The sequence below is a fragment of the Nanorana parkeri genome, unplaced genomic scaffold (assembly GCF_000935625.1).
Source record: "Nanorana parkeri isolate BGI_ZX_2015 unplaced genomic scaffold, ASM93562v1 scaffold20, whole genome shotgun sequence".
NCBI classification, from domain to species: Eukaryota; Metazoa; Chordata; class Amphibia; order Anura; family Dicroglossidae; genus Nanorana; species Nanorana parkeri.
Genome location: NW_017306288.1, coordinates 1,962,714 through 1,987,497, shown reverse-complemented (window position 1 = coordinate 1,987,497; position 24,784 = coordinate 1,962,714). Strand labels below are relative to the sequence as shown.

At 44.1% G+C, this 24,784-nt stretch overlaps 1 protein-coding gene across 1 annotated transcript in view; it reads right to left on the bottom strand.

Annotated features, from left to right (window-relative positions):
* KTN1 (kinectin 1) overlaps window positions 1–24,784 on the bottom strand; it is a 116,069-nt gene that overhangs the window by 71,940 nt on the left and 19,345 nt on the right. Inside the window, exons 2-5 of the mRNA XM_018562132.1 lie at window positions 10,083–10,655; window positions 3,206–3,355; window positions 901–1,074; window positions 250–380 (exon numbers count right to left, since the gene is read on the bottom strand). Of these exons, the coding sequence (XP_018417634.1) occupies window positions 250–380; window positions 901–1,074; window positions 3,206–3,355; window positions 10,083–10,623 (996 nt within the window). The 5' untranslated portion in view covers window positions 10,624–10,655. The remainder of the gene's footprint in view (window positions 1–249; window positions 381–900; window positions 1,075–3,205; window positions 3,356–10,082; window positions 10,656–24,784) is intronic.

The window sequence follows — 24,784 nt, the reverse complement described above, 5'->3', positions numbered from 1 at the left end:
GCAGCCCCCATCTTTACTATTCTACCGTTTTAAGTTCACTAATAAACGTACAAATGTGCAAATTAAAAAAAACTAAATCCAGGCCAATAATCTTCCAGCCTTTATATACACTTTGTGGCAAAGGGAATGAATACCGGCCTTTAAAGCGGCTGGAATTTCCCCCCAGTGGCAGAGGTCTTTAGGCTATAGCAAACCCTCAGAACTAAATTGGCTTTCAGCAAATTAATGGGGCAATATGGGTCATCTTACCTTGTGTACCAAATCCTTCACAGAAATGGATTTGTCTTTCATCATCTCCACCACAGACATAGCCTCATCATCTGAGAAAATCATGCTCCTTAGGGTTGCCACAAAATCCTTAAATTTCACCTCGGCATTTTCTGAAAAAGAAAGTGCAAAGAGGATATTATAAAAGAATGCACAGCATACAGAAGGAATGCTTTAAGGCATGGCTCTGCCCCCCCCCCGAGCACAGCCCATCATGGCCTGATACTTTCCTCCATCAGCAGTCTTCACTGTACAGCTCTGTCCAGAGCCACAGCTTTTTCTCTTCTTCCTGTGCAAGTGTGGCATGGCCCAATTCATTCCTATGGGGCGAGCCATACTCTACAGGTTGGAGGAGGATGCCACGATTACAGCTCCCTGGAGAAATTAATGGGGTGTTGGCAGCAAGCAAAGGATGAAGACGACCCAGCTAATGGTGCTTTCTGCAGAGAGGTTGTGCAAAACCGTTGAAGATCACTGGAATAGGGGCAGATGGGGCTGCACTCAGGGAGCGGCCATGCCCTAAAGGACAACTTCTACCCAAAGTATAATTGTCCTTCACTCAGCATTACCTTAAAAACACACACAGTTGTCAGTAAAGAGATAAGAAAAGCCTGGCATTACCTTTGTGCTCACCTTTGTCGGTAACGTTCTTGCCCTTCTTGCCACCACTTTTCTGGGTCACTTCTGGTATCCCTGCTTTTTCAAAATTCCTAACTTCTCTCTTTTCCACCAGAGGAGGCTCAGAGTTGTCCATCAGGGGGATATACACTGAGGGCTCAATTAGTGGCTCTTCCACCAGCGCTGAAACTGACAAAAGAGTTGTGATTTAAAACGCCACAGGGTCTTTATAATTTACAAGTAAAGGTAAGGCAGGACTTATAAATGTACATGGATAATTCGGTCTGCCAAAAGATAGAGGAACACTACCAGATCTGAGAGCCTATTCAGCATTTAACTTTTACAGCGCTCCTTATTCTCTCATTATGGGAACAAGGGTGAGGCAAGTATATCAAGCTGGCCATTATTTATCAAGAATAGGGATGCACCAATACTGTTTTTTCGGTATAGACTACCGATTTTTTTTTCCAGTGCTCGCCGATGCCGAATACCAATGCCAGAAGTCCCATTAAGGAAGTTGGGCGGTGTGTAATAACTCGCCGCCCCCAGCTTCCTGATTAGCCTCAAAGCATTCTCCACGCTCCCTAGTCACCAGGTGACGAGGAAGCACGGAGCCGGCTTTCTGGCCAATCAGGTGGGTGGGTATTTACTGGCCTCCTGATGGGACAGCTTCCCAACCAATAAGGAAGCTGGGTGGCGAGTCATTACACGGCGCTCGGCTTCCTGACTGGACGGGAAGCCGGCTCCATGCTACCTGGTCACGAGGTGTAGTCACCCAAATACTCGGTATCTGTGCATCTCTAATCAAGAACCTACCTCTCATCAGTCACTACTCTCATAGTAAATCAGCTAATTCATAATATAAAATATACCTGATGCACTATGGGGGAAAACACTGAATTGGCCCCATACAGGCTGGCAGGTGCTCAGCACAAATTTAGCAGACACAGGGAATCCTATTATATTAACTATGTTGGTATTGGTTAGCAGACAATAGGCTCAAATCACGAACCATGACATAAGGATAAGAATCTTTATTTTCAGCCATGTGACTATCATTATATCAAGACATCATCAACATATCAGTCACTCATTCGAAAGTAACTCTTTTAGGTTTGTGAATTGAGCTGAGTGTCCAGCGGCAAATGGCATAGAAATAGGGGCGCCAATTAAAAAAATTGCCCGCAGTTGGGTTTTAAAACCTTAAAAAGGACCCTTGTGCTGCCAAGGGCTTCTTTTTTTTTTTAGTTTTTTTGCACACATCCACATTTTAGGCCTAAAAATGACTTCAAACCCCCAAACATTATATCTTTTCAGAAAGCCAAGAATCTGTAAAATAAAATGGTGGCAGTTGCAAATTTGTAGGTTGCACGATATTAGCGCAACACTTTATCAAACCCAAAAATTTTGAAAAACACAATACCCACTTTTTGGGGTACAATAAAAAGGGGAGGTTACAACGAGCAAATAGACACCCAACATGTCCAGGTAAAAAATTGTGTGCATCTGTGAAACGGCGACAAAATTCAATACCCTAAAAAGACGACGCTTTGAAAGCCCCTGCAGGTCATCAGTTTAGAGATGCGCGTAAATATCAGCCCTAGAATTATTGCTCTCTCTGGTGTGCACGGCGATACCAAACATGTGTAGTGCGATCGTCGTTTTCATATGTAGACGCACCCCGACATGTGTTTATGTGAATACACGCATGCTCGCGGGGGCAAGGGACTTTAAAATAATTTTTTTATTTTTACATTTATTTTATTTCATATTTTTAACAACTTTTTTTTACTTTATTTGCCATCACTTATGAGGGCTTACAAGCCCCCTATGTGATAGCATATTGGTGGAGACAAGTCCTCTTTAAGGTGACACCAGGGGTCCAAAAGACCCCTAGTATCACCTTTCCATTCTTAATAAGCTATTGAAGTGCAGATCACTCTTCAATAGCTTATTGCTGGGCTTCAGTAGCTGAAGAATGACAGCTAAGGGACCGGAAGTGATGTAATATGCATTGATGAATGGAAGCTCGCTGCCAATGACGTCCTATGTACATCACTGGTTGCTAAGGGGTTAATGAAGCTCTCCCTTAGAAGCCATTTTATAAAGAAACACTGTGGCTCACCACTAAATCAGCACTTTCAAATAATAAAAGGACTAGACAAACTGCAAAGCCACTTCTCTATTATAGGTCTGCATTTTTAAATGCACAGGCAGCATTTTGAAGGACAATCTACGCCGCCAAAGCCATTCTTGGTGAGTTTCCATGGTGATCTGTAAGACGCTGGTTTATTCCCAATTCCACTTTAGCACTACTTACAGTTCTCCTTTTTCTGTTTCTTCTTCGGTGCCGTCTTCTTTCCTGACCCAGGTTCTTGTGGCTTCACCTCTGCCATCGGAATGAGCGATTCCTGCCTCTTGGATGGCACCACCTGCTCATTTTTCGGTCCTGGGCTGATAGGGGAGTCATCTAAACAAAAACAAACAAAAACACATGTAAAGCTTGACAGTCTGGAAATGGTGATCAGTTGTATTGAGAGAAATATAAAATTGACCATGGGGTATTCCTGAACCAGTGCAATCAATATTTTCCCAATGGCTGCATGAATTCCTTACTGCAGCTTTCAATTATTGCGGTCGAGCCTTCAACAAGCATGCAAAGATAGTACATATTCACAGAGTCAGAACAGCACAATAAAACAAAACTGAGCTCAAAAAAGGTAAAGATGTATTCCAGGGGGGGACAGAGCTTTGCGGAACTATCAAATAATTAACAGGCAGCTTGTATAACACCCCACCGTTTCCATGCTGCCTACCCACTGCTACCATTTGCATTGCATACTATTTAGCACAAGTCAGCATTTAAATACTGGTCTTTACTTGGTTTCGTACACGTCATGTGACTGCAAAACCCCGGACTCAAGCATTATGTGTCGGTGATGGGAGGAAATTCTCTCGCCCACTAACAATGGAGTAATGGACGCCAATGGAGGACATCACTGCTCCATGGAATTCAGCCCCATTGACTGTGCGCGATAACATGACCGCAAAGAAAACAAGGCATTTAAAAGGCTAAAACATATGCAGTGCAATGGGGAGGCAGCGTGTAAAAGGTGAGATGTCATATAGGCAGAACTACAACAATACAAGCAGCATCTAGGATATGGAAATATTTGCTTCTCTTTAGTTCATCATGGCAAAGCATACTTCCGGGTATGGAGAAGCACGAGACTTAGTCATGTGATTGTGTCGGACCAATCACAGATAAATCCATAGTCCATTGAGGGCCATTACTCCAGTGATTTGTAGCTTACACGGGGCTCCGGAGATTGGCTGGAGCAGCGGGGCAGCAAAAGGGTAACCAGTGTAAGCGTCTATGGAGGTTAGCATTACAGGAACCCGTTTTGCCCTGCATGGGGCTGTTTCACCAGGTACCTCACAGGTTGTGCTATTCCCCAAAAGCTTAATTTTTGAGAAAGGTTTAAAAGAAGAAATCCAGGCAATTTTTTTTTAACCTTTGCAGTGGGGTACCCTCGCACTGCAAGGGTTAACTGCTCGTTTTGGTCTTTGGTTTGGAAGGAAGATATTTGTAAAAAAGTTATACTCGGGGGGCGCATGCGCGCGCAGTGCCGCCAAAATGTCTTATCTCCCGAAACTGCTTTATCTATTCCGAGTGCTCCCAGTGACGGTACCCTCGCATTATTTGAACATATTTCAGGGACAAATCCTTAAATATATCTGGCAGGGCCGTAAGCCCAGGGTCTCTAAGTCGATTCTGCACCTGTCTCGGGGGGAGGGAGGCCTTGGAGTCCCCAATATAACCAAATATTACCAGGCAGCCCAAATTTCACAGCTAACGAAATTGCATGCGTCCACAGAGACACCCCTGTGGGTGGCGCTGGAAGTGATAGATTGCAGCCCTCTCCAAATACAGAACCTGTCCTACCATCTGTTCTGGTAGAGCCTGCAATGTTTGTACTTTCTGAATCTCTATATGCTAATAAAAATGTATTGAAATAAAAAAAAAAAAAAGTTATACTCATCCGATTCCCCCTCCGCCTCCACAGTCTGCTGTCCCAGAGACATCACATTCTATACAGTGTATAGGACGTGAGGACATCAAGAGACATACCATCGCTGTACTGGAGGAGGAGACAGGCTGGAGGGAGCGCTGTCAAAGCAGGCTAGCTTGGAGGTCTGGGCGAGAATACATTTGTTATTTTCCTCCCTAGACCAAAAGGAGCAGTTAACCCTTGCAGTCCGGGGTTAGCCCCACTGGAAGGGTTAAAGGAGAACTATGGGGTCAGTGTTTTTCCCCATAGTTCTCCTTAGGGTAACGGGAGGACACAAACTAGCGTCCTCCCGTCACGCTAAGCTCAGTATACCACGAGCTACAGCTCGCGGTATACTGAGACGCCGCAGCCGGAGCGGATCCCGACGTAGATGACGGGATCCGCCCCCAGCTGCGTGAGTGACAGCTGGCTCTGCCTATCTAGAGGCAGATCCAGCTGTACCCGCCCCCTCCCCCGTCCATTCCGCCAGTCAGCGCTGGCAGATCGGAGCGGGGAGGGGGGAATCCATCCCCTCCCCTGTCACGGCAGAGAGCCGTGACAGGATCGAGAGGTGAGCGAACGCCGGTATGTGTTCCCTCACCTCCCGATCTACTGAGCCGACCTGTGACCGTCTCAAATTCACAGGTCGGCTAGAACTATGAGGTGAGTGGAAATCACTCACCTCATAGTTCTCCTTTAATAAATATTCTGGCCAGAGTTCTTCTTTTAGCTGGCCATACACTTTTCAAAAACAAAAAAACGGGTCGTGTCGATTTTCCCAAACTCGCTGCCAGGCCATTGTATTCCGAGGGCGGTAGTGCTGTCAGAGTGCCCAAACTGTGACAAGATTTTTCAGACCGGCTGCCTTGACAGAAGTGGAATGAAAAATGCAGACTGGGCGAAATTTGGCTATGGCCGGCTTTAGCTCTCGGGGAGGAGTGATGCGTCAGGAGAGAGGAGCCTGGTAGCGCCATGTAAACCACACTTTCTCTACTTTTTCCAGAGGCAAGAGACAAATTCTCCTCCTGCAGCCATCTGAATGTGATATCTCCATACTGAACAAAAGCTCACGCAGGAAAAGTCACATGTAGTTATATCACGTTAAAGAACAACTCCGGGAAAAACGTTTATTAACCCTTGCTGCGGGGCTACCCCCGCAATGCAAGAGTTAACTGCTTGTTTTTTGTCTAGGTGCTGAAATAAAGTTACTCACCCGAACCTCGGTGCTCCCTCCACTTACACTTTCAGCACCTAGACGCAGCCTATACACTGTGTATTGGACGTGATGATTGTGAAGGCCTCATTCACACTGCTAAGAGCCGGCCCGTACAGATCCATGCGGCGTGCAAGGCCGTATCGGGCCATAGACGCAGACAGGATCCATCCTGTCTGCGTACGAGTGCGGACACCCGCACGGATGTACAGCTCGGGGGAGCGTACAGCCGCGTACTCCCATAGAGAAGAACAGGCTGCTGCGTGCAGCACCTGTCCTTCCCGGGAGCGGCCCAATACAGCCGTGCACACCACACGGATCTGTACGGTCCGGCTCTTAGCAGTGTGAATGACCGCTGCAGCAAAGGGGTGCGAGGCGGAAGGGACCGGTCTAACCAAGCCGCCTCCGGGGTTCAGAGGAGTATAACTCATTTTATTTCAGCACCTAGACAAAAACGAGCACTTAATGCTTGCAGCGTGGGGGTAGCCTCACTGCAAGGGTTAATAAAAAAAGTCTTCCATGTGAATTATAGCAATTTTATGTGGTTCTATTGCACACAAATTTACATCATAATAAAACACACAAAAAAAAAAAAAGAAAGAAAGAATTACAAAAAAATAGGGACAAGGACAAGACGGAGCTTATGCAAACCAATCTAACAATAAAACTGATCCAGGAGAAAAATCACCTTGAAAAGAAAATATATATTTTTTTTTTATCAAGCAATTAACGGCGTATACCCACTGGCAGTTTTTCTGCTCCAGCAGTATGTCAGCACAGAGGTGCATTCATGCTGGATAAATGGCTCTATATTTAGGCTGTATGTGAGCCATAAACCAGAGATTCGGAATGCAGTTGGGCCACAGGGACAGGAAGAAATCATTTACAGTACTTGCAGAATGAGGAATAAAAACCCAGATTTTCTACGATCAGATACTGTCACCTTCTCTGTTAAGGGCAAAGTGACAGTGTCATCGCAATGGGGACCACCCACCCAATTATTCTCACTTTGCCATCATGCAGGGTTGATGTTAAAGTGGACCTCCAGGCAGATATAAAATCACTGCTTGAATTTAAAAAATAGATTTAAAGCGATATTAAAAGTCAAAAAGGATTAAAGCCAGTTCAAATGCTGATGAAATCACTTACACTTACAATGGATGCTGCTGGTTATTGTTTAAAAGTTTCCTGCAGAAGCAGCTGGTCCCCTGAGCACTGGTCCTGATATCCTGTTTTAGGGGGGCTCCTTCCCCTTGTGGGGTCCTATGGAGCCACCCTTGTGTCTTGTGTCTCACCCTTGTGTCTTGTGGCTATGGAGCCACCCTTGTGTCTCTCCACAAACACACAGAAACAGCAAGGCAAGTCACTGCACTGCTCCCCACTTCTCCATTCCCTCCCCAGTCTTCTGACAGTGACCATTTTAACTAAGGGCAGGTTACTAGATATTCCTTTGCTTCCTGGAACTCTGGCACAAGTGAGAAGGACATGTGACCATGCACATCATCTCAGGTGAGAAAAATGCCTTTCCCTGAGATCTCCTGAGATTACAGATGAGATTTCCCAGCAATGTCTGCTGATGTAACCTTCCCAGGATGCAATGCTTGGGCACAGATTACATAATTTGTGCCAAAGTGGACCAGGAAGTGGAAAAAAGAAATAGGCAAGTAAAATAAAAAATATGTTTGTTTAGCTAATGAATGTAAGACGATTTCATATCAGAACGCAGAACTGTATGCTAATGCAACTTTTAGACAAAGGGGGGTAAAGATCCAATTTAAGATAAAATATCAGCCAATTATTAGTGAGAAGGAGCATAAAACATGACAATAGTGCAGCACTGCAAAGCAGTCAGCAAAGGCAGAGCACGTGAGTAACAAACATGGCTGCCCCCACATACATTATAAATACAAACTACATACAGAAACAAGATTTTAAAACTTAATTAAAATCAAAATGGTTTCATTTCCATAGTTATCAAAAAAAAAAACATTTAAGTCAAAGTTTAGGTGACAAGAATACCTTAAAGGTGTCTGTGAGAGGAATGCTCTGTTCTCACTCTCTCTTCCTATGCTCCCGTAGCTCTGTCCTGCCATAATGCCACATCTTATCCCGCTTAATACTGCATGACACACTGCTTCCTTTCATCGTCTTACAGCTAAGGAAGAGGCTCATGTAAGCAGACAGCCATAGCTTGTCATTTCTACAGAGCGGACATTTGAAAAACCGGGAGACCAAAGACGTTTCTCATAGTCCGGGCCCAATAGTATCTTTAGGGGACAGTCTTTGGAAAACTAATCATTTGAATTTTTGGCAGACAATGTGAGTTCAATTAACGGTGCGTCACCGGTCCCACCTGACTGCTAGACTGATCCCTGCAGTCTCTCTCCCCCTCCACTCTGGTAGGGAAATGTCCCTCAGCATTCTCACATCGAATACACTGCACTAGATATTATGGCTTACAAGTTATTAGACAGTCAGAGTGGAGCAGGAGAAGAGGCTGCAGGGATCAGTCTAGCAGGACCGGTCACCTAGGTCCCGAGGCAGAATCGAGAACTGGGCGAGTATCTCTTGGAGAGATCTGAAAAAAAAAATCAGACTCCTTTTGCAGTCCACCCCACTAACTCTAGTAATAAAACAAGCCTCTCATAAAACCTGCTCTATTCAATGTTTATCACATTTTTCAGTTACTCAGTCTATAAAAACTTTCAAAAAAATCCCTGAGGATTCTTCTAGTGAAAAGGTTTGCTTAGTATACAATACAGCAATGGAACCAAAAGACTGTGAAAGGAAACAAAACTTGCAAAATCAAATACATTTATAAGAAAGAAAAAAAAAAAAGATAACTACCAAATTTGTTATATAGACTCCCCATTTGAAAAGCTTTATATGAAAGAAACTATTTTTATACTATGCCCAATGTACGAATGTACGGCTCTTCCTGGTAAAAAAAAAAAGCCTGAGAAATTACTATGCAATATTGTTTGGAATAATGGGAACCTGCTCAAAGAGACAAAAAAGAGTAAAGAAGATAAAAGCTAATGAAGTTAAATTAAAGCCTTGAAGACTATGTGACTGTGACAGTGGTGTCCACCCATACATTATATATAATAGCTGTTTCATGCTGCAGCCAGTAGAACTTTTGTAATCTACAATCAAACTTGAAAAGTCGATTCTTTAAAAAATTACTAAGTCTAGTGGGTGAGCATCCCAGCTAAGGAATGAGTGTTTTCAAAAGATCAGCAGCCTCTGTATTTTTTTTCATATAAATGAAACTTTGCTTTACCCACGCAGAGCAGAGGAAAAAAAAAGTGTTACGCAACTCCCCTTAGCAAGAACTCATCTTTCCTCACTGCTTGTTTATTTGGCTGCTGGAAATGCAGTAAAATATTTGGCAATTCTAGGACCAGGTGAGCATGCGAATCATTCCTCTTCTTCCATGTGATGGTGCTGGTGTCTCCATTGGCCCAGCAGTGTCACATAAGCGCAGGTAAAGCATTCATAGCCCTGTGTAAGCTCTGACAAGTCGATTTAGAGCTTACACAGGACTTATTTTCACAGTGCTATCAGCCAAACTGAGCAGTGGGGAAGTGAGAAAAGGTTGTATATACACAGAGAGGATAGGGGGGTGGGGGGGAACGTGGGCATTTAAATTAGCCCTTTTTTTTGACCTTTGGGCAAAAGGAAAGGGTCATCCAACGTTTTCAATCGTCGATTTTAATCGACTAAATCGATTAACTGTTGCAGCTCTAGTCACTTTGAGTTGAAACCTAGACCCAATACTTAAATTAGGCCACAGCATGCTGAGCCTTAAATTGGTAATAATGTTAGGAAATATCAGCCCTTGATAAAGATGGAGGATATCTTAAGTGCTCACTGAACCATGAAGTACTTTTTTTCTCAACTTGGCTACAAGGAAAATAATGGAAAGTTACCTTGTCCATTCTTCTGCTTTCTTGGTCCTGCTTTCTTCTTGGACCCAGTAATTTCAGGCGGTGGAGTTGGCTGTTTGGTTACAGGTACAGGTTCCGGCTTCTTCACAGGAACCTTTGTCCCATTGACTTCCTTGTTAACCGGCTCTTTAACTACCGGCTCCTTGACTACCGGCTTCGGCAGCTTTTTCTCCTTCTTCTTGCGCTCCCGGACGCTGCCGATGGCCTCCGCAGGAATTATAGGAGCGGGAACGACGTGCTCCTCTTCACTAGACAAAGCATCTCCCAAATCAAACTCGTTTAGGGCCATCTCGGAATCCGACTCATGAAGGTTTTCGTTTTGTGGTTCTTTCTTTTTGTTCTTCTTTTTGTCAGTTTTCTTTTTGTCTACTTTAGCAGGGGGCAGCTTCTGGTCTTTCTTCTGCTTGGCAAGGATCTCATCATATGACGTCTCCTTCATAAAGAGCCAGAAAAAGAGCAGGAGGGCCGTGATCACCACAATTGGGAACAGGACAATAAAATAGGTTGACTCGTAAAACTCCATTGTGCTTTCTTAATCTTGTGTAGTAATTCTAACTGGAAAAGAAAAAAAAAAAAGTGATCAAAAATCAAAATTCGATGTACAAAAAATTAATTAGAAATACATTTATATAACAAATAACCCAAAATTTAAAAGCCAGATAACGAAACTGCCAACTTTGAGCCTGCTTTATCTGTGTTGCTTTTTAAAAAGGTGACGCAAGTGAAAAAAAGGTTGAGAAACGATGCAATGGACAATGCTCCAGCGCTGCGTAGTGGTGCCTTCAGGGAATTCAGTATCCTCAGCATTCTTAAGGTCCGTACCAGCCCCTCGGCCAGCTGGGCAGACACCGCTCTCCAAGCGCTCAGGGATCTGCCCACGTCTGTGTGCACAGCGCCCACGTGATCGGCCCTCAGCCTACTACTGCACATGCACAGGATTTCTGAATGAGAGCGCTGGGCAGTCTGCGCATGCACAGTAGCAGGCTGAGGGCCGATCACGTGGGCACTGTACACACAGGGTGGCAGATCCGGGAGAGCTTGGAGAGCAGTGTCTGCCAAGCTGGCCGAGGGACTGGTAAGGTAATGACTGCTGCTAAGCATCTGCGCGAGGGCAATGAGGTGCCTGCAGGGTGGGGGTCGTGTCACCATATTGTCAGATCCGTTTGGCCGACCTCGATGCCGATTGACTGGGAAGCCGGCTTCCAGGCCAATCAGCATCGAGCCAGCCAAACAGAATGGATTCGGCTTCCAGGGCAATCAAGAAGCCAGGCTGTGGACACGCCGCCTGGCTTCCTGATTGCCCGCTCTGTGCTACCGGGAGTACCAGTATCGGTACTCGGTATCGGCGAGTACCAAAATATAAATATCGGTACTTGTTAATGAAAAAAGAGTATCAGTGCATACCTAATTTTTATGATGGGGGCCCCACTTTAGCCCAGGGAAATGCAAATCTAGGTTTGTCGCTTGGTTTCATTGACTTCTAACAGCAAAGACAATAATTAGCTTTAATACTTCACACAAGCTACACAGGTATTAACAGTAATGGCAGCTGGGAATGTTCTCCTCTTTCATCAAAGGGAAAAGTTGAAAGTATTTTTTAGCAGCTATTACTCAGCTTTGTAGTTTGAAAAACTGCACTAGAAGTTTACCAGCCGGTCCCTTTAAACCCCAGTAACATATGTCTGCTGCAGTAGCAGCAGAAGAATGAAAAGCATTTACCTAGAGGGCATTTGGAGCGCAGAGATTATGGTGTTCAGCAAATAGTCTGATTGGATCAGGTTAATCAAGTGAAGCGCAAAAGAATTTCATGATGGCTGGCCTGTCGCTCATTAGGCTTGACAAAAACTCCCTTTATTATGCTCCCGTTTGCTTTTACAAGGCAATGGGAGCCTGGCAGAGCCTGGGCACACTGGCTGAGTGCAGAACAGTGATTGCATCCAGACTATACATACTATTGTCAGGGGCACGCCCTCATAGTACATAGGGCAGCTGACAGTAGGGGATTGTTCTGAAGTGGATTTAGAGCCGGATGTTTGTGTGCGTCTTACAAGATCATCCGACGTTATACAGTGAATTGGGCTTTTTTTTTTTTTTTTTACTGTTCTTGTAAATTGCTGGCCCTATAAAAATGCCTGTAAATAAATTAAATGACTGGCAAGAGACAGCAGCCTCTTGCCAGTCACCCTGTGCTGTGTGCCCTTCCCCTTTGAATTACCATTTAATGTAGAGTGTAGTACAGGCAGGGTTTTATTTTTTTTCTAAATGATCAGGAACATGCATAATTAAAAGGATTTGTTCCCAAGCATGCATAATAAAAATGGACTACATAATTAAGTCAAGAAAAAAAAATTCTAAGCCTAACCCTGCAGTTCATGCAAAGGAAGGCAAAAAAAATCCTTATAAAAAAGTGTGGTTGAATTTTCTCTAACAGGAATCAAGCAGGTATACACATTCTATAACAAATCTGTCTTTAAAATATTACTAGCCATTTATATTTTGCATCTAGTCATCACCACGAAGCAAGTATTTTCAAGACTTAAGGCCTACACAGGGTTAAAGACTCCTATCCCCAGATGAAAGTGCTCAGTGGCTAAGCAGCCAATTGCCAGGTACTAGCACTGCCATGCAGTAAAAAGGAGGGATGCATCAAATGTTTCTCCATACCCAGAAGTTTGGCAGATTTTCCTTTTGTCAAGAAAGCCAGAATGGTGGGGAACAAAAGAAAAAGGAGAATATGAGCTACTCATGTACTACTCATGTACTATGAGGGGACCTGGTTTTCCCTGCATGGTCAAGGCAGGATTTCCCTTTAAACTGAACCTTTTCATTCTCCAAGCATGTAAACCTAGCGGTACCTTCATTATCTGCTCCATTATCAACACACATCTTTTCTCAAACCGTAATTCTTTAAAAATTGCTATTACGCATATGCAAAGCCCAGATTTATATCTCTAACCACTCCAATGGCTGCTGACGTATGCACAGAGCAGTGACACGATAGTCACAGAAGGTGCGACACGCAGGCTGGGGTTGCCAGCTTCACCTTCTCTATACTGTGCATTGACTGGCAAGATAGTGGCACCCAACGGGCCAATGACTGGGTCACAGTTGACTAGAAGTATCGTTCCCATTCGCAGATTATGAACCAGTGAGCCATCTATAAGTTGAACACTTGACATTTGGCAATAGTTTCTATAAACACTTAAGAAAAGGGTTGCCGTGAAGGTATAATATGCTTCATTGATAATGATTTCTAGTCACCAGATATGCTCTATTTTTATTGACATAGGTTCGCCAAATAAGCCGATTTCATTGTGTACCCTTGACCCGTACTCTTAATATCAGTTCGCTAATGGAAGTGTTGCAGCCTGATCGGCCCTGTGAGTGCTGTGTGTTGGCTCCTCACATCCATCCCCCTGGAGGCGGACGGTCGCTGGGTTCATGAAGTGCAGCGCAGCATAAACTTGTTATCCTTTTTAAATAGGCTTAACTAAATCAGCCTGAACGTTTTCACAGCTCTGCTTATTCTGCTACTCATATGTAAACCAAAGTGTGCTTTAAGCTGTCCTTTTCAACCCTTGGTTGCCTCCCAGATGCTAGTTTATTAGCGTACAACTAAACAGAGAAACACCGATATGAGTAACTAGTAGAAGACTGAATGCACTACAAATCGAAAAGAGAATCACACAACCAGCTATAATAGCCATTACCTACTGTGAAGGTGTGTGTGTAGGTGTGTGTGTGTAGGTGTGTGTGTGTGTAGGTGTGTGTGTGTGTGTGTAGGTGTGTGTGTGTAGGTGTGTGTAGGTGTGTGTGTAGGTGTATGTGTGTGTAGGTGTGTGTGTAGGTGTGTGTGTGTAGGTGTGTGTAGGTGTGTGTGTAGGTGTATGTGTGTGTAGGTGTGTGTGTAGGTGTGTGTGTGTAGGTGTGTGTAGGTGTGTGTGTAGGTGTATGTGTGTGTAGGTGTGTGTGTAGGTGTGTGTGTGTAGGTGTGTGTAGGTGTGTGTGTAGGTGTATGTGTGTGTAGGTGTGTGTGTAGGTGTGTGTGTGTAGGTGTGTAGGTGTGTGTGTGTAGGTGTGTAAAAGTCATACAACTGAGTGGTTAAATTCCATTATTTATTGTTAAGCACATAAAATACAGTAGGGCTGCAACCAACCAATCAATAATAGTTTGTCAACTATTCTCATTATCGATTACTTGGTGTGGATCCCCTAATTCTCTCCTCTGTGCTGGGAGCCGGTGTTTCATCGGCTCTGTGTTCTCTCCAATTCCCGTTCCTCCCAAGCTGATGACCAGGCTTTCATGTTTTTAAATATATAAATAAATACAAAAATTTATAAAGAATTCTATTTTTGGTCCAATTGTGGTGTGTTATTCTCAAATAAAAGATTGCTTATTATATTGGTTTAAAGTTTTTCAATTTAGCTTATATTAAATCCATGAAACTAAATAAAAATGTCTAATATAGTGAATGCAATTATGAAAAAAAAAAAGTAAAAATAGGTGGGGGGGGGAAAAAAAAGTAATTTTCGGTTTTGGCCTGAAACTCTGCTATGGGTGATACTGCAATGCCGAACGGTCCAGTGTCGTGCAATTGCAAAAAATAGCGCATGCAGTTTTATCTTAAGTAAATGTTATGTTTTTAACACTCCATTTGTGCATTTTAAATAAAAGATGGTATTCATTTTTATATCCCATTAATCGAAAAAAATTAAATCGGCCAACTAATCGTTTATTAAAATAATCGCTAGTTGCAGCCGTAAAATACAGTCGTGTTTAGCGGGATTGGGCCATCTCTTTCGGTAGGATTCTGGCTATATGGTGAACTGGAGCTGGTGTCGGGGTTGCTTGAGCTTGCATTTACCAGGTCTACTGTACTGGTCCATGAAAATTGGAAAAACTCAAGCAGCATGGAGACCAGCCCCAGACATGGTATGACTCTTCGGCTGAAGTGCTCCTTACCCAACACACACTGATGTCACTCGCTGAACATCAAGCAGTCAGACTGGGTCTTTCATGAGTTGAGCAGCCATGGGCTGACACATGGGCCCTACCCAGCAATACCATTAAACCCTTAACTTTGGGTTCAAGATACCAGCACAAGAAACTGGCCTTTTAGCACTATTATGTGCACCCAATTCTGGCTCAGAATTGACAGCCATGTAAATCCTTGTGCCTGTCCAGTTTCAGACAGTGGTGGGATTTCACCACGGCTGGAGTGCAGAGTTTGCCAACCCCTGCCATAGAGCGTGCCTTGAGTTATAGCTCTGAGTTTGCAAGGACTGCTGACATAACATACAAGATGGCGGCGTCCAGTGTCAGGGCTTTTAGGTGTCCACACAAGGCAGGCTTTTGCAGATAAAGAACCTGCCATATCAATTAAATGTACATAAAGTACAATCTAACGGGAAGATTGTTGGTGAAATAAATGGTCTGGCAACAGGGTCTCCAAGCATGATGCATTCATCATAAGCAAATGCCACTAGGATTCTACATGCACAAAAAGTGTCACAGAGTGCAGCTTATTGCATGAGACTTGACTTGGTGAGCTGGTATACATAGGAACTTTCCAAAATGAGCTGCTGAATAAAATACTGCTGAGTAATGAAGCAGAAATACGACCGGAAGGCTTCCTGCTAAGCCTCCTTGCATGGCAGCAGAGGGATTCCTGTAGAGACGTGTAAAGTCATGTAGCAGAGTGTTTCATAAGCCGCCCCATCATTCTTAGAGAAACTGCACTTCTGACTAATATAGAGCGCCTTTCTTAGGCGCAGAACTGATCACACAATACAGAAATAGACTCAAAGGTCGAATTTTCAAAAAAAGCCTATGTTAAAAAAAAAAAAAAAGAAATTAGAGCATTTAGGAGATTTGAGAATAACAGCTGTGTAAGTCAGCGTAAACCTCCTAAACGGGAACTATAGGCATTTTTAGAAATCTACTAGCAGGTAGGTTAGCTGGTTCGACCTCATCTGGAGTATGCGGTCCAGTTTTGGTCACCAATACACAGAAAGGATGTCCTGGAGCTGGAAAGAGTCCAGAGAAGGGCAACTAAACTAATTAAGGGGATGGAGGACCAAAGCTATGAGACAAGGCTACTAAAAACTTAAACATGTTCACGCTGGAGGTGGGGAGATTAAGGGGGGGGGGGGCATGATTTTCATGGACAAGATGATCAATGGTGAAAGCAACATCAGCAACAAACTTTTTACGGTAAACTCCATAACAAAGACTACCACCACCTAAAATTGGTGGAGAAAAGATTTAAGCACAAGGGGCATAGGGGGTTCTTCTCAGTAAGAGCAGTTAAGGTCTGGAACTCTTTGCCACAAGCATTGGTATCAGCTGAGTGTTGAATCATTCAAAATGCATTTGGACAATTTCCTCAGGGACTGTAACATACAGGGGTACAGCTACCCTTAAAAGTAAGATCACACGGGGACTGGTACACACGCAGAATCATAAACATACACACAATAGTTTGAACTTGATGTATCAATGTCTTTATTCAGCCTCAAATACTATGTAACTGTGTATGATTTAATTGCAGAACAGACACTGCATATCTCTTCAGCAAATAAAAGCTCCTTCGCTGCCTGCCAGCAAATTTCTTCTAATTGTACACAGAGAACATGCGCAGTTCAGCGTACAATCTCAGCATGCCGAGGGTGCCAAAGTAACTCTTGCTGGAATTACATCATCTCAAGCCAGTCAATCAAGATAGCTAAAGACTCTGCTCCACCAGAGGGGGTGCTTTGGGAGGCCATAATGTGCAAATATGCCGTACGTATTTGTACATTATGTCAACAGCCCCAAGGGACCCGCACATATTCAGTTATACTTAAAGCAAAAGTAGATCAAATGAAAACCTCCAATAAGAGAATATGGAGGATCCTACTGTAGCCCTTGCCTGCTGCAAATGCTAGTTGACTGGCAGCTGCCTGTCATGCTTATCCATCGGCTTTAAAAAAAACTTTCCTGACCTGGAATAAGAACGCAGATCCAGAGATCTAACTCCTATTAGGCATCATCTCTTTTGGAAATGGTTGGCAATGGGGGCCCGGAGACCATGACAGCCTATACATTAATTTTACTAAGAGCAATCATTTGCATGTTTAATATTTAAACTGGACCTTTCAGTAACAAGTCTGCATGAATTAATTCACAACGTGCCACAATGTACAGCAACAGTATCATTGTAAATTAATTTAAAAAAATAAATAAAACAAACTTTAAATGCAGTCCTTGAGCTCCACTGACTGTCTTTGCCTAAGGTCTCGTTCACACCTAGGCGTATTGCATATGCGCGTCTGCCGCGCGACCGTTGCACGTTTTTTTACCGCGATTCGCGGTAAAAAAGTCGCGTGACAAACACGTGTTTCCAAAGGCTACTTGGCTGTATCCCAATGGAAACGCGCAACAAAACGGCGCTTTAGGGACGGGCAGGAAATACGCCAAGGTGGGAACGAGACCATTGAATACAATGGGATTTATATTTTTGAGCGTTTTGTAGAGCGTCCGTCGAGCGTAGAACGCGCTACAAAACGTTCAGGTGTGAACGAGGGCTTAGGCTGGTGCAGACCTCGACTATCCCAGGATGTGCATCCCAGGGCAGGGCGATCGAGCAGATCCCAGGACCGCGCAGCCAAATGATTTCAATGGGGTTACATTCGTGCGGCAATCACTGAAAAAGGGAGCATGTACCTTTTTTGGCGACATGCAGTGCGCAGTTTTTTGTAACTGCGATTGTGCACGATTGCAGGGGCGGCATTGTGTAGGCGATAACACTGTGGTTGGGAGGTACGTTTGGGGTGCCATTGAAATAAATGGCACTGCAACGCAGGTCTCACAGCAGAATTTGTCAGGCCAAAACCGAAAATAACTTTTTACCCCCACCTTTTAGAAGTCTAATCGTTTGTTAAAATAGCTTCAGCCAGGAATGACAGCTGCCAGTGGCAAGATTCCGCAGATGGCAGCTGAATGTAAATACAGCAGGTAGTGGGCTGTTGCAATAGCCAGCCTGCTATTGGCCATTTCAAATTGCAATAGCAGGCTGGCTATTGCAACAGCTCACTGCTTGCTGAGCACTCCTCCCAGCGTGGAGGAGAATAGTTGACAACTATTCTCATTATCGATTAGTTGTTTGCAGCCCTAAGGCAGAGGTCAAAAGTAACTAACACACATTCTTCACCTCCCACAGCAATAATACCCTTTTCCAGTTGGAGCATCTATCACCGTAACCTCAAATCGCCCACAGCACAAATGCCTCCCTCCTCTGTAAAATTCACTCTAGACATTAATCGCAGCAGTGCCCAGCAGAGTAAAGAGGTGCCCCGAGGTAGCCCCTCGGCTGTGCCAAATTACACGTCACAGTTGAGAACTATCTTTAGCCTGGCAATGCACATTGCTGTTCTGATCTGAAGCCTGAGCGGTGGCGAGTGGGGTCAGGAGCGGCCACGGCAGGGTGCAATCTCCATGCCCCTACCCCAGCAGCACACAGCTTTCCTCCCTACACTTTTGCTTTATTAAACTTCCAAATACAAAGAAAAAACCCGATTCTTCCAGGTCCAGAGAAGCATGTGACATTGCTGGTACTTTGTGATTGTCCTAGTGCTGTCAAATGGAGGCCAGAAAGAGTCTGAGTAAGCGTCATTCAAGTGAGGCAACTCAAGGCTTACATTGGGCCACATTTATTTCATTTCAGTGGCTGACCAGAACAGAGGGGAAGCAATGGAAATGTGGGTATGTGCAGCTGTGGAAGAGGAAATGAAATGGTACTAGTATTTAAGCATAATGTTGCATTGCTCTTCATGAAGTATAACCTATCATAAGTTACCATTTTGAATGCAAAAACCATTTAGTAAAGTTAAAAAATACATTGTAAATAATTCTGCAATTGTTTTAAAATCAGAAAACACCTTCTGACAAACAGAAATTAAAAAAACTAGCAAGTGCAATTGGCAATATCCACTGTGCCACTTTGTTTATAGGAATCGCTGTGTACAATCGGAGGAAGGAAACCCAGGGGCGTTATACATATACATATCAACCACCCACTGATTTTCTGAGCTGCACAAGAAAAGTGACTGCTGGAACCTGACCAGTTACTAGAGGCAACATGTCAACTTTGCCTTTTCTCCTTTTTTTAATGAAGCTTTAATCAACATTTCTGAAGCCGTTACCCACTGCAGTCAGTGAGATTCAGCCTTTTGAATGGGGACTGGAACACCTTGCTACCTCTTCAACAGCTCGGACAGACACTAGATCCATTAGAAAGAAGGTCCAGGAAATAATAAGATGTATATAGCGAGCTAACAATGTGTAGGCCAGAACATTTATTTTCATCTGTATATTTGACTGCTGCCCTGGAGTTCAGCTTTAAAGGAGAACTATGGGGTCAGTGTTTTCCCCCATAGTTCTCCTTAGGGTGACGGGAGGACAAAAACCTGAACTATGAGGTGAGTGAAAAGCACTCACCTCATAGTTCTCCTTTAAATGCTTCCAAGGTCAATGCGCGCTACCAGAGTCTTCCCATAATTAGCACCCCATGCAAGAGCCAAGGCCTGCACTAGGCAGTCACATATGACTAGACAAGAGGATAAACTTAGCTGGGATCTGTTTATTCCCCAAAATCTCACATGTGGGCGGAAATAAGAAAATTATCCTACAGACACTTCTTACTTCTAAGACGAGCAAAGCACCAAAACCCAGCGCTGACCACAATTCAAGAGAATGCAATGCCAGTAAAGAGGACCCTAATCACCCTTTAATCCCCACACATTTGCTGCTCTCACATAAATCCACAATGAGGTTTTAGAGTATCTATAGCCAACGTTTTAGTCTTTAGTGGGGAGTGCTTAAGGCTGGTGTATCACCCATGCATTGCAGTAACAGGCAGTAATACAAAGCACGCCAATGCACAAATACAGTAGGTGCCAACAGACCCATACTGCAGCGTACTACAACATGCTGTGTAAGGCTGGGTTGACACCTGAGCAGTCCTTTTTATGCTCGTTTCTCAGCTGGTTTTTTCGTTCAGTGAAACGCGTGTTTCACTGGGGGTTGTTTTTTTCCTTTATTTTCTCTATTAAAAAAAAAAAAAAAAAATTGGAGTTACATACCTGGTAACTCTGTTTCTAGGAACCTTCCAGGACAGCATTAGAGAGAAAGGCTCCTCCCACCGGAACAGGAAACACATCACCCACACTTAGAATAAAAAGGAGCACAAGCCTAGCACGCTTCAGTTAAAACATAAGAACCGAAGGATACCATAGTGCAACTCGTTCATAGAATTATAGATACATATACACACACATATATACACCCATAATAATACATAACCTTACATTGCCTAGTAGCCTATCTCTCTAATGCTGTCCTGGAAGGTGACTAGAGAAAATTATATATAGATATATATATATTTTTTTTTTTAGTTTCACTTTCATACGCGCTGTAAAACGCCCAGGTGGGAACCATGCCCATGGGAAATCATTGGTTTTCCCATGTTGAGCGTTTTACAGCATGTAGGAACGCGCTGTAAAACGCCCAGGTGTGAACCAGGCCTAAGGGAGCTCTAAAACCTATCAAGTTTTGTTTTTTCCTGCAGTATGTCTTTGGGGTAGACTCATTTAAAAGGAGAACTATAGGCGAGTGATTTATACTCATCCTCAGTCTGAGCAGACGTGTGACAATAAAACTGTCACCAGTCGGCTCAGTATATCACAAAGTGAACACATACCGTCGCTCGCTCACTTCCCAATCATCACTCTGCAGAGAGCGATGACTGAGTCACAGTTTCCCGCAGGGCTTCCCCCTCTCCGATCCTCCAGATGTTAGTATACCCTGTTTCCCCGAAAATAAGACCTACCCCGAAAATAAGACCTAGTACTATTTTTGGGAATTGCTAAAATATAAGACCTACCCCGAAAATAAGACCTAGTTGTGACCGATCCCTGGGCCGGTGGTGGCATAAGGGGGAATTTGAAGAGCCGCAGGGGAGAATGAGCGGTGCCAACGAAGCCGGCGCTAGAGGAAGCGAGGCGGCAGCGGAGGGAGCAGAGCCGCATAAGCCCATGCTTCCTCTATAGCGCCGTCTCCTGTCACAGGCGGAGTGATACCAAATGCACTCCGCTGTGAGGAATCAATAGTGAAAGCGCGCTTCACTCACTCTGGCCAGCGATTGGTTACCAAATTGCTCTTGGAAAGGTACGACACACCTGATTGCCCTGATCACCATATTCTTAACTTTGACACTCACTCCTGTCTTAATCTTCTCCCAGTAATAAGTGTGGATTGTTGTACATTAAAAAATAATAAGACCTACCCCGAAAATAAGACCTAGTGCGTTTTTTTGAACCAAAAAAAATATAAGACAGTGTCTTATTTTCGGGGAAACACGGTATGTCCTCCCATGACCCTAAAGAGAACTATGGGATAAAAAGGTTACCCCATAGTTCTCTTTTACTTTTGCATCCCAGGCACAAAACAGAAGGGGAGTTGTCACCAGAACAGCTGTCTCCACTGGAATTTTTACCCTCAGGCCTCGTTCACACCTGAATGTTTTGTAGCGCGTTCTACGCTCGACAAACGCTCTACAAAACGCTCAAACATCTAAATCCCATTGTATTCAATGGGTCTGGTTCACACCTTGGCGTATTTCAGCCCGTCCCTAACGCGCTACAAAACGGCCCACGCCTGAAAAGGTACATGTACTACTTTGGGCCGTTTTTGTTGCGCGTTTCCATTGGGATACAGCCAAGTAGCCCTCGGAAACGCGCGTTTGTCGCGCAATTTTTTTACCGTGAATCGCGGTTAAAAAACGCGCGACAGACGCGCATATGCAATACGCCTAGGTGTGAACCAGGCCTCACCTATTGTTCTGGTGACCACTTTAAAGCTACAGGGCAAGAAAATATAGTCTAAATACAAGAGACGTGTATTATTATTACTTGGATCTTGGCGTGCTCTGTCCATTTCTTCCATATCTGTGTGGTAACGCAACAAACAGCTTCAGAAGTGCAGGAATTCCATCATAAGGACCAGTCACTGCTGCTCTTTTTGTGAAGGGTGACTGGTCCTCCATCCTGGACTGCATCCCCCCCCCTCCTGTAGTTTTCTGGAGGCAGTCTGTAGCGAGTGTGACTTGCAGGGTCCCTCCTACAGCTCTGCTCACTGCACAGGGTATATACAGCACAATGATGATGATTTATATCCTTTGCAGCTATTGAGGAATATAAAACTGAGCTAAAACTTTCATTCGAATAAACATCTGGATTTCCTATTACTTTCTGTGCCGGTGACATTGGTTTGGTGACCCAGTTACCCTCCCTGTTTGTCTCCGTTATCAGACTAGTATGCAAATTGGAAGCAAGTCAGATGTTAACTCTGGACTTCGTAAAAGACTCAAAGCATTGAAGCCAAAACATAAACAGGGCAGCCGAGCAGCTAATATTTTCAGAAGGAGATGTCACTAACGGGCGCCTCCATATTTTTCTCATTGCAGCTTTCCTTTAAAGACGAAGGCGAGGCGGTAGAGAATTCTGTATAACTAGAGAAAACTTTGGTTGGCTGATTAGGCAAACCTTTTCCTTACAGAACATGCTTAAACAGCTTTGTAATCAACTGCAGATCTTCTGTACCCCACAAACCTAACCCAGATTAGAAAATAAAAGATAAAACATGTCGGCGCGTTCAGTGCTGCTAAACTACCCAATTATGAATTAGCGCTGTGTATGAACGATGGCCACTAACCCAGAACTGTATTCTGAGGCATGCGCAGTCCGCAGGAATGGACTGCTATTAATAGTCACGTTATTTTCAATTTAGCACACGCACCCGTCTGGCTTGCCAGTCAATCATCGTACAACAGGTTACAAGATGCCAGCGCAGCTTCACGCAAATACCATTTCAGAGCTGAGAAGCAGCTTGGAGGAGAATGCAGAAATGTTATACTGTAAGAATTGCTGCCGCATGAACAGATATGGATGGCAATAGAAGCTCTGTAAAGAATGATGCAAGATGCTATCACTTTAAGAATATTTATAGTCGGCTTTGGCTGCATTTGCATACCAGTACTCCTAACAATCGATAGAGGTTGGGTTCACACCTAGGCAATTCATCGTGCGGATTTCACTGCGTGATATCGCGCAAAGCAGAGATTTGCATTCAAGTCTATGGAAGCGGTTCACACCTTTGTGATTTGTCACGTGGTAGAAATTAACTGTCTCGCAAAAAGGTGCAGAAGCTATTTTCGGGCTGTTGTCGTGTGCTTCGGGTCCCATAGATATCACCAACTGTGCTGTTTTCAAAGCAAAATCATGCAAACAAAAACACGCAACAAACCGCTTACATAAACCAGCTCAATCGCCTAGGTGTGAACCTAGTCTAATGCCAGGCTCACACCTCGTTGATCCGTGACCAGATCTGCGCGCAGTCACGGAGTCGTCCACCACTGATGATCGCACTGGTAGTGCCCTTATTTTCTAATGGCAACCCAGTCGCGACATTGGGATTGCGTGGTTTCCCGCCGACATTCTGCTCGTGTCATCAAACGTGATCGGCTAAAACAGACGCACGACGTAGAAAAGAGTTCAAGTATTGTTGTCAGCTCTTTTTGCCCAAACGAACAAGCATTTCCCGGTACTTAAGAGTTTAATGGTACTCTGTGTTAGTCGCACAGGCCATGCAATGCGCCTACTGTGCATTAACAGTGCAGGAGGCCCTTTGCATTTCGGGTGCCATTCAAATCAATGGCAATGCAATCTACTGCGCCTCAACTCGCAGTACCGCAATGCACGCATGCATGACTTTTATTCAGCTGCAACACAGAGTATTGCGGTACCTTTACGGCACATTCGAACACATTGTGGGAGGGAGGTGAATCTGGGGTGCCATTCAAATGGATAGCAATGCAACGCACCACCCACACTTCACACACGGTTGGTGCGATGCGCAGTACCGTTCTCCAATCACATGGAACCGTGCTATTAATGGAAGAATAGGTCACCAGCACTCCAAATTTTAAAATGAATAAGTCCTTTTTATTGGACGATAGTGTCACAAAAGATCAAAAAAGAGCCGACGTTTCGGGGCTGCGTAGGGTCCCTTCCTCAAGGCAAGAGAGGTCACTTGCCTTGAGGAAGGGACCCTACGCGGCCCCGAAACGTCGGCTCTTTTTTGATCTTTTGTGACACTATCGTCCAATAAAAAGGACTTATTCATTTTAAAATTTGGAGTGCTGGTGACCTATTCTTCCAATTGTGTATTTTGCACGGTGCCATCCGTGGAGTTACTACAAGCACCATCTTTGTTCATTGGCCGGGACTGCTGAAAGGTGTGCGGAGAGTATCCTCACCAATTGCAACCGTGCTATTAATGCACGATCCTGTTGAACAGACCCTTTAAAACAGACAAAGCAGGGAGACATGTGCATGGAGACCAGAGAAGTATGCAATATCTTTTTTTTATTTCTTATTGATAATATTTTGCCCATATGCATTACAGAATTTTAGCCAAGGACACTGACACAAAAACTGTAGCCGTTTTTATTACAACGTTCCTCTCTGTGGAATCATTGTTCTCTAGTAACCTTATTGATAAGTGACACCTCACAGCTCTACAGCAGGTTACTGCCTGCCAGGCCCATCCCTGGAGATATGTGAAGACTGCTCTCGTCTGTCCATTC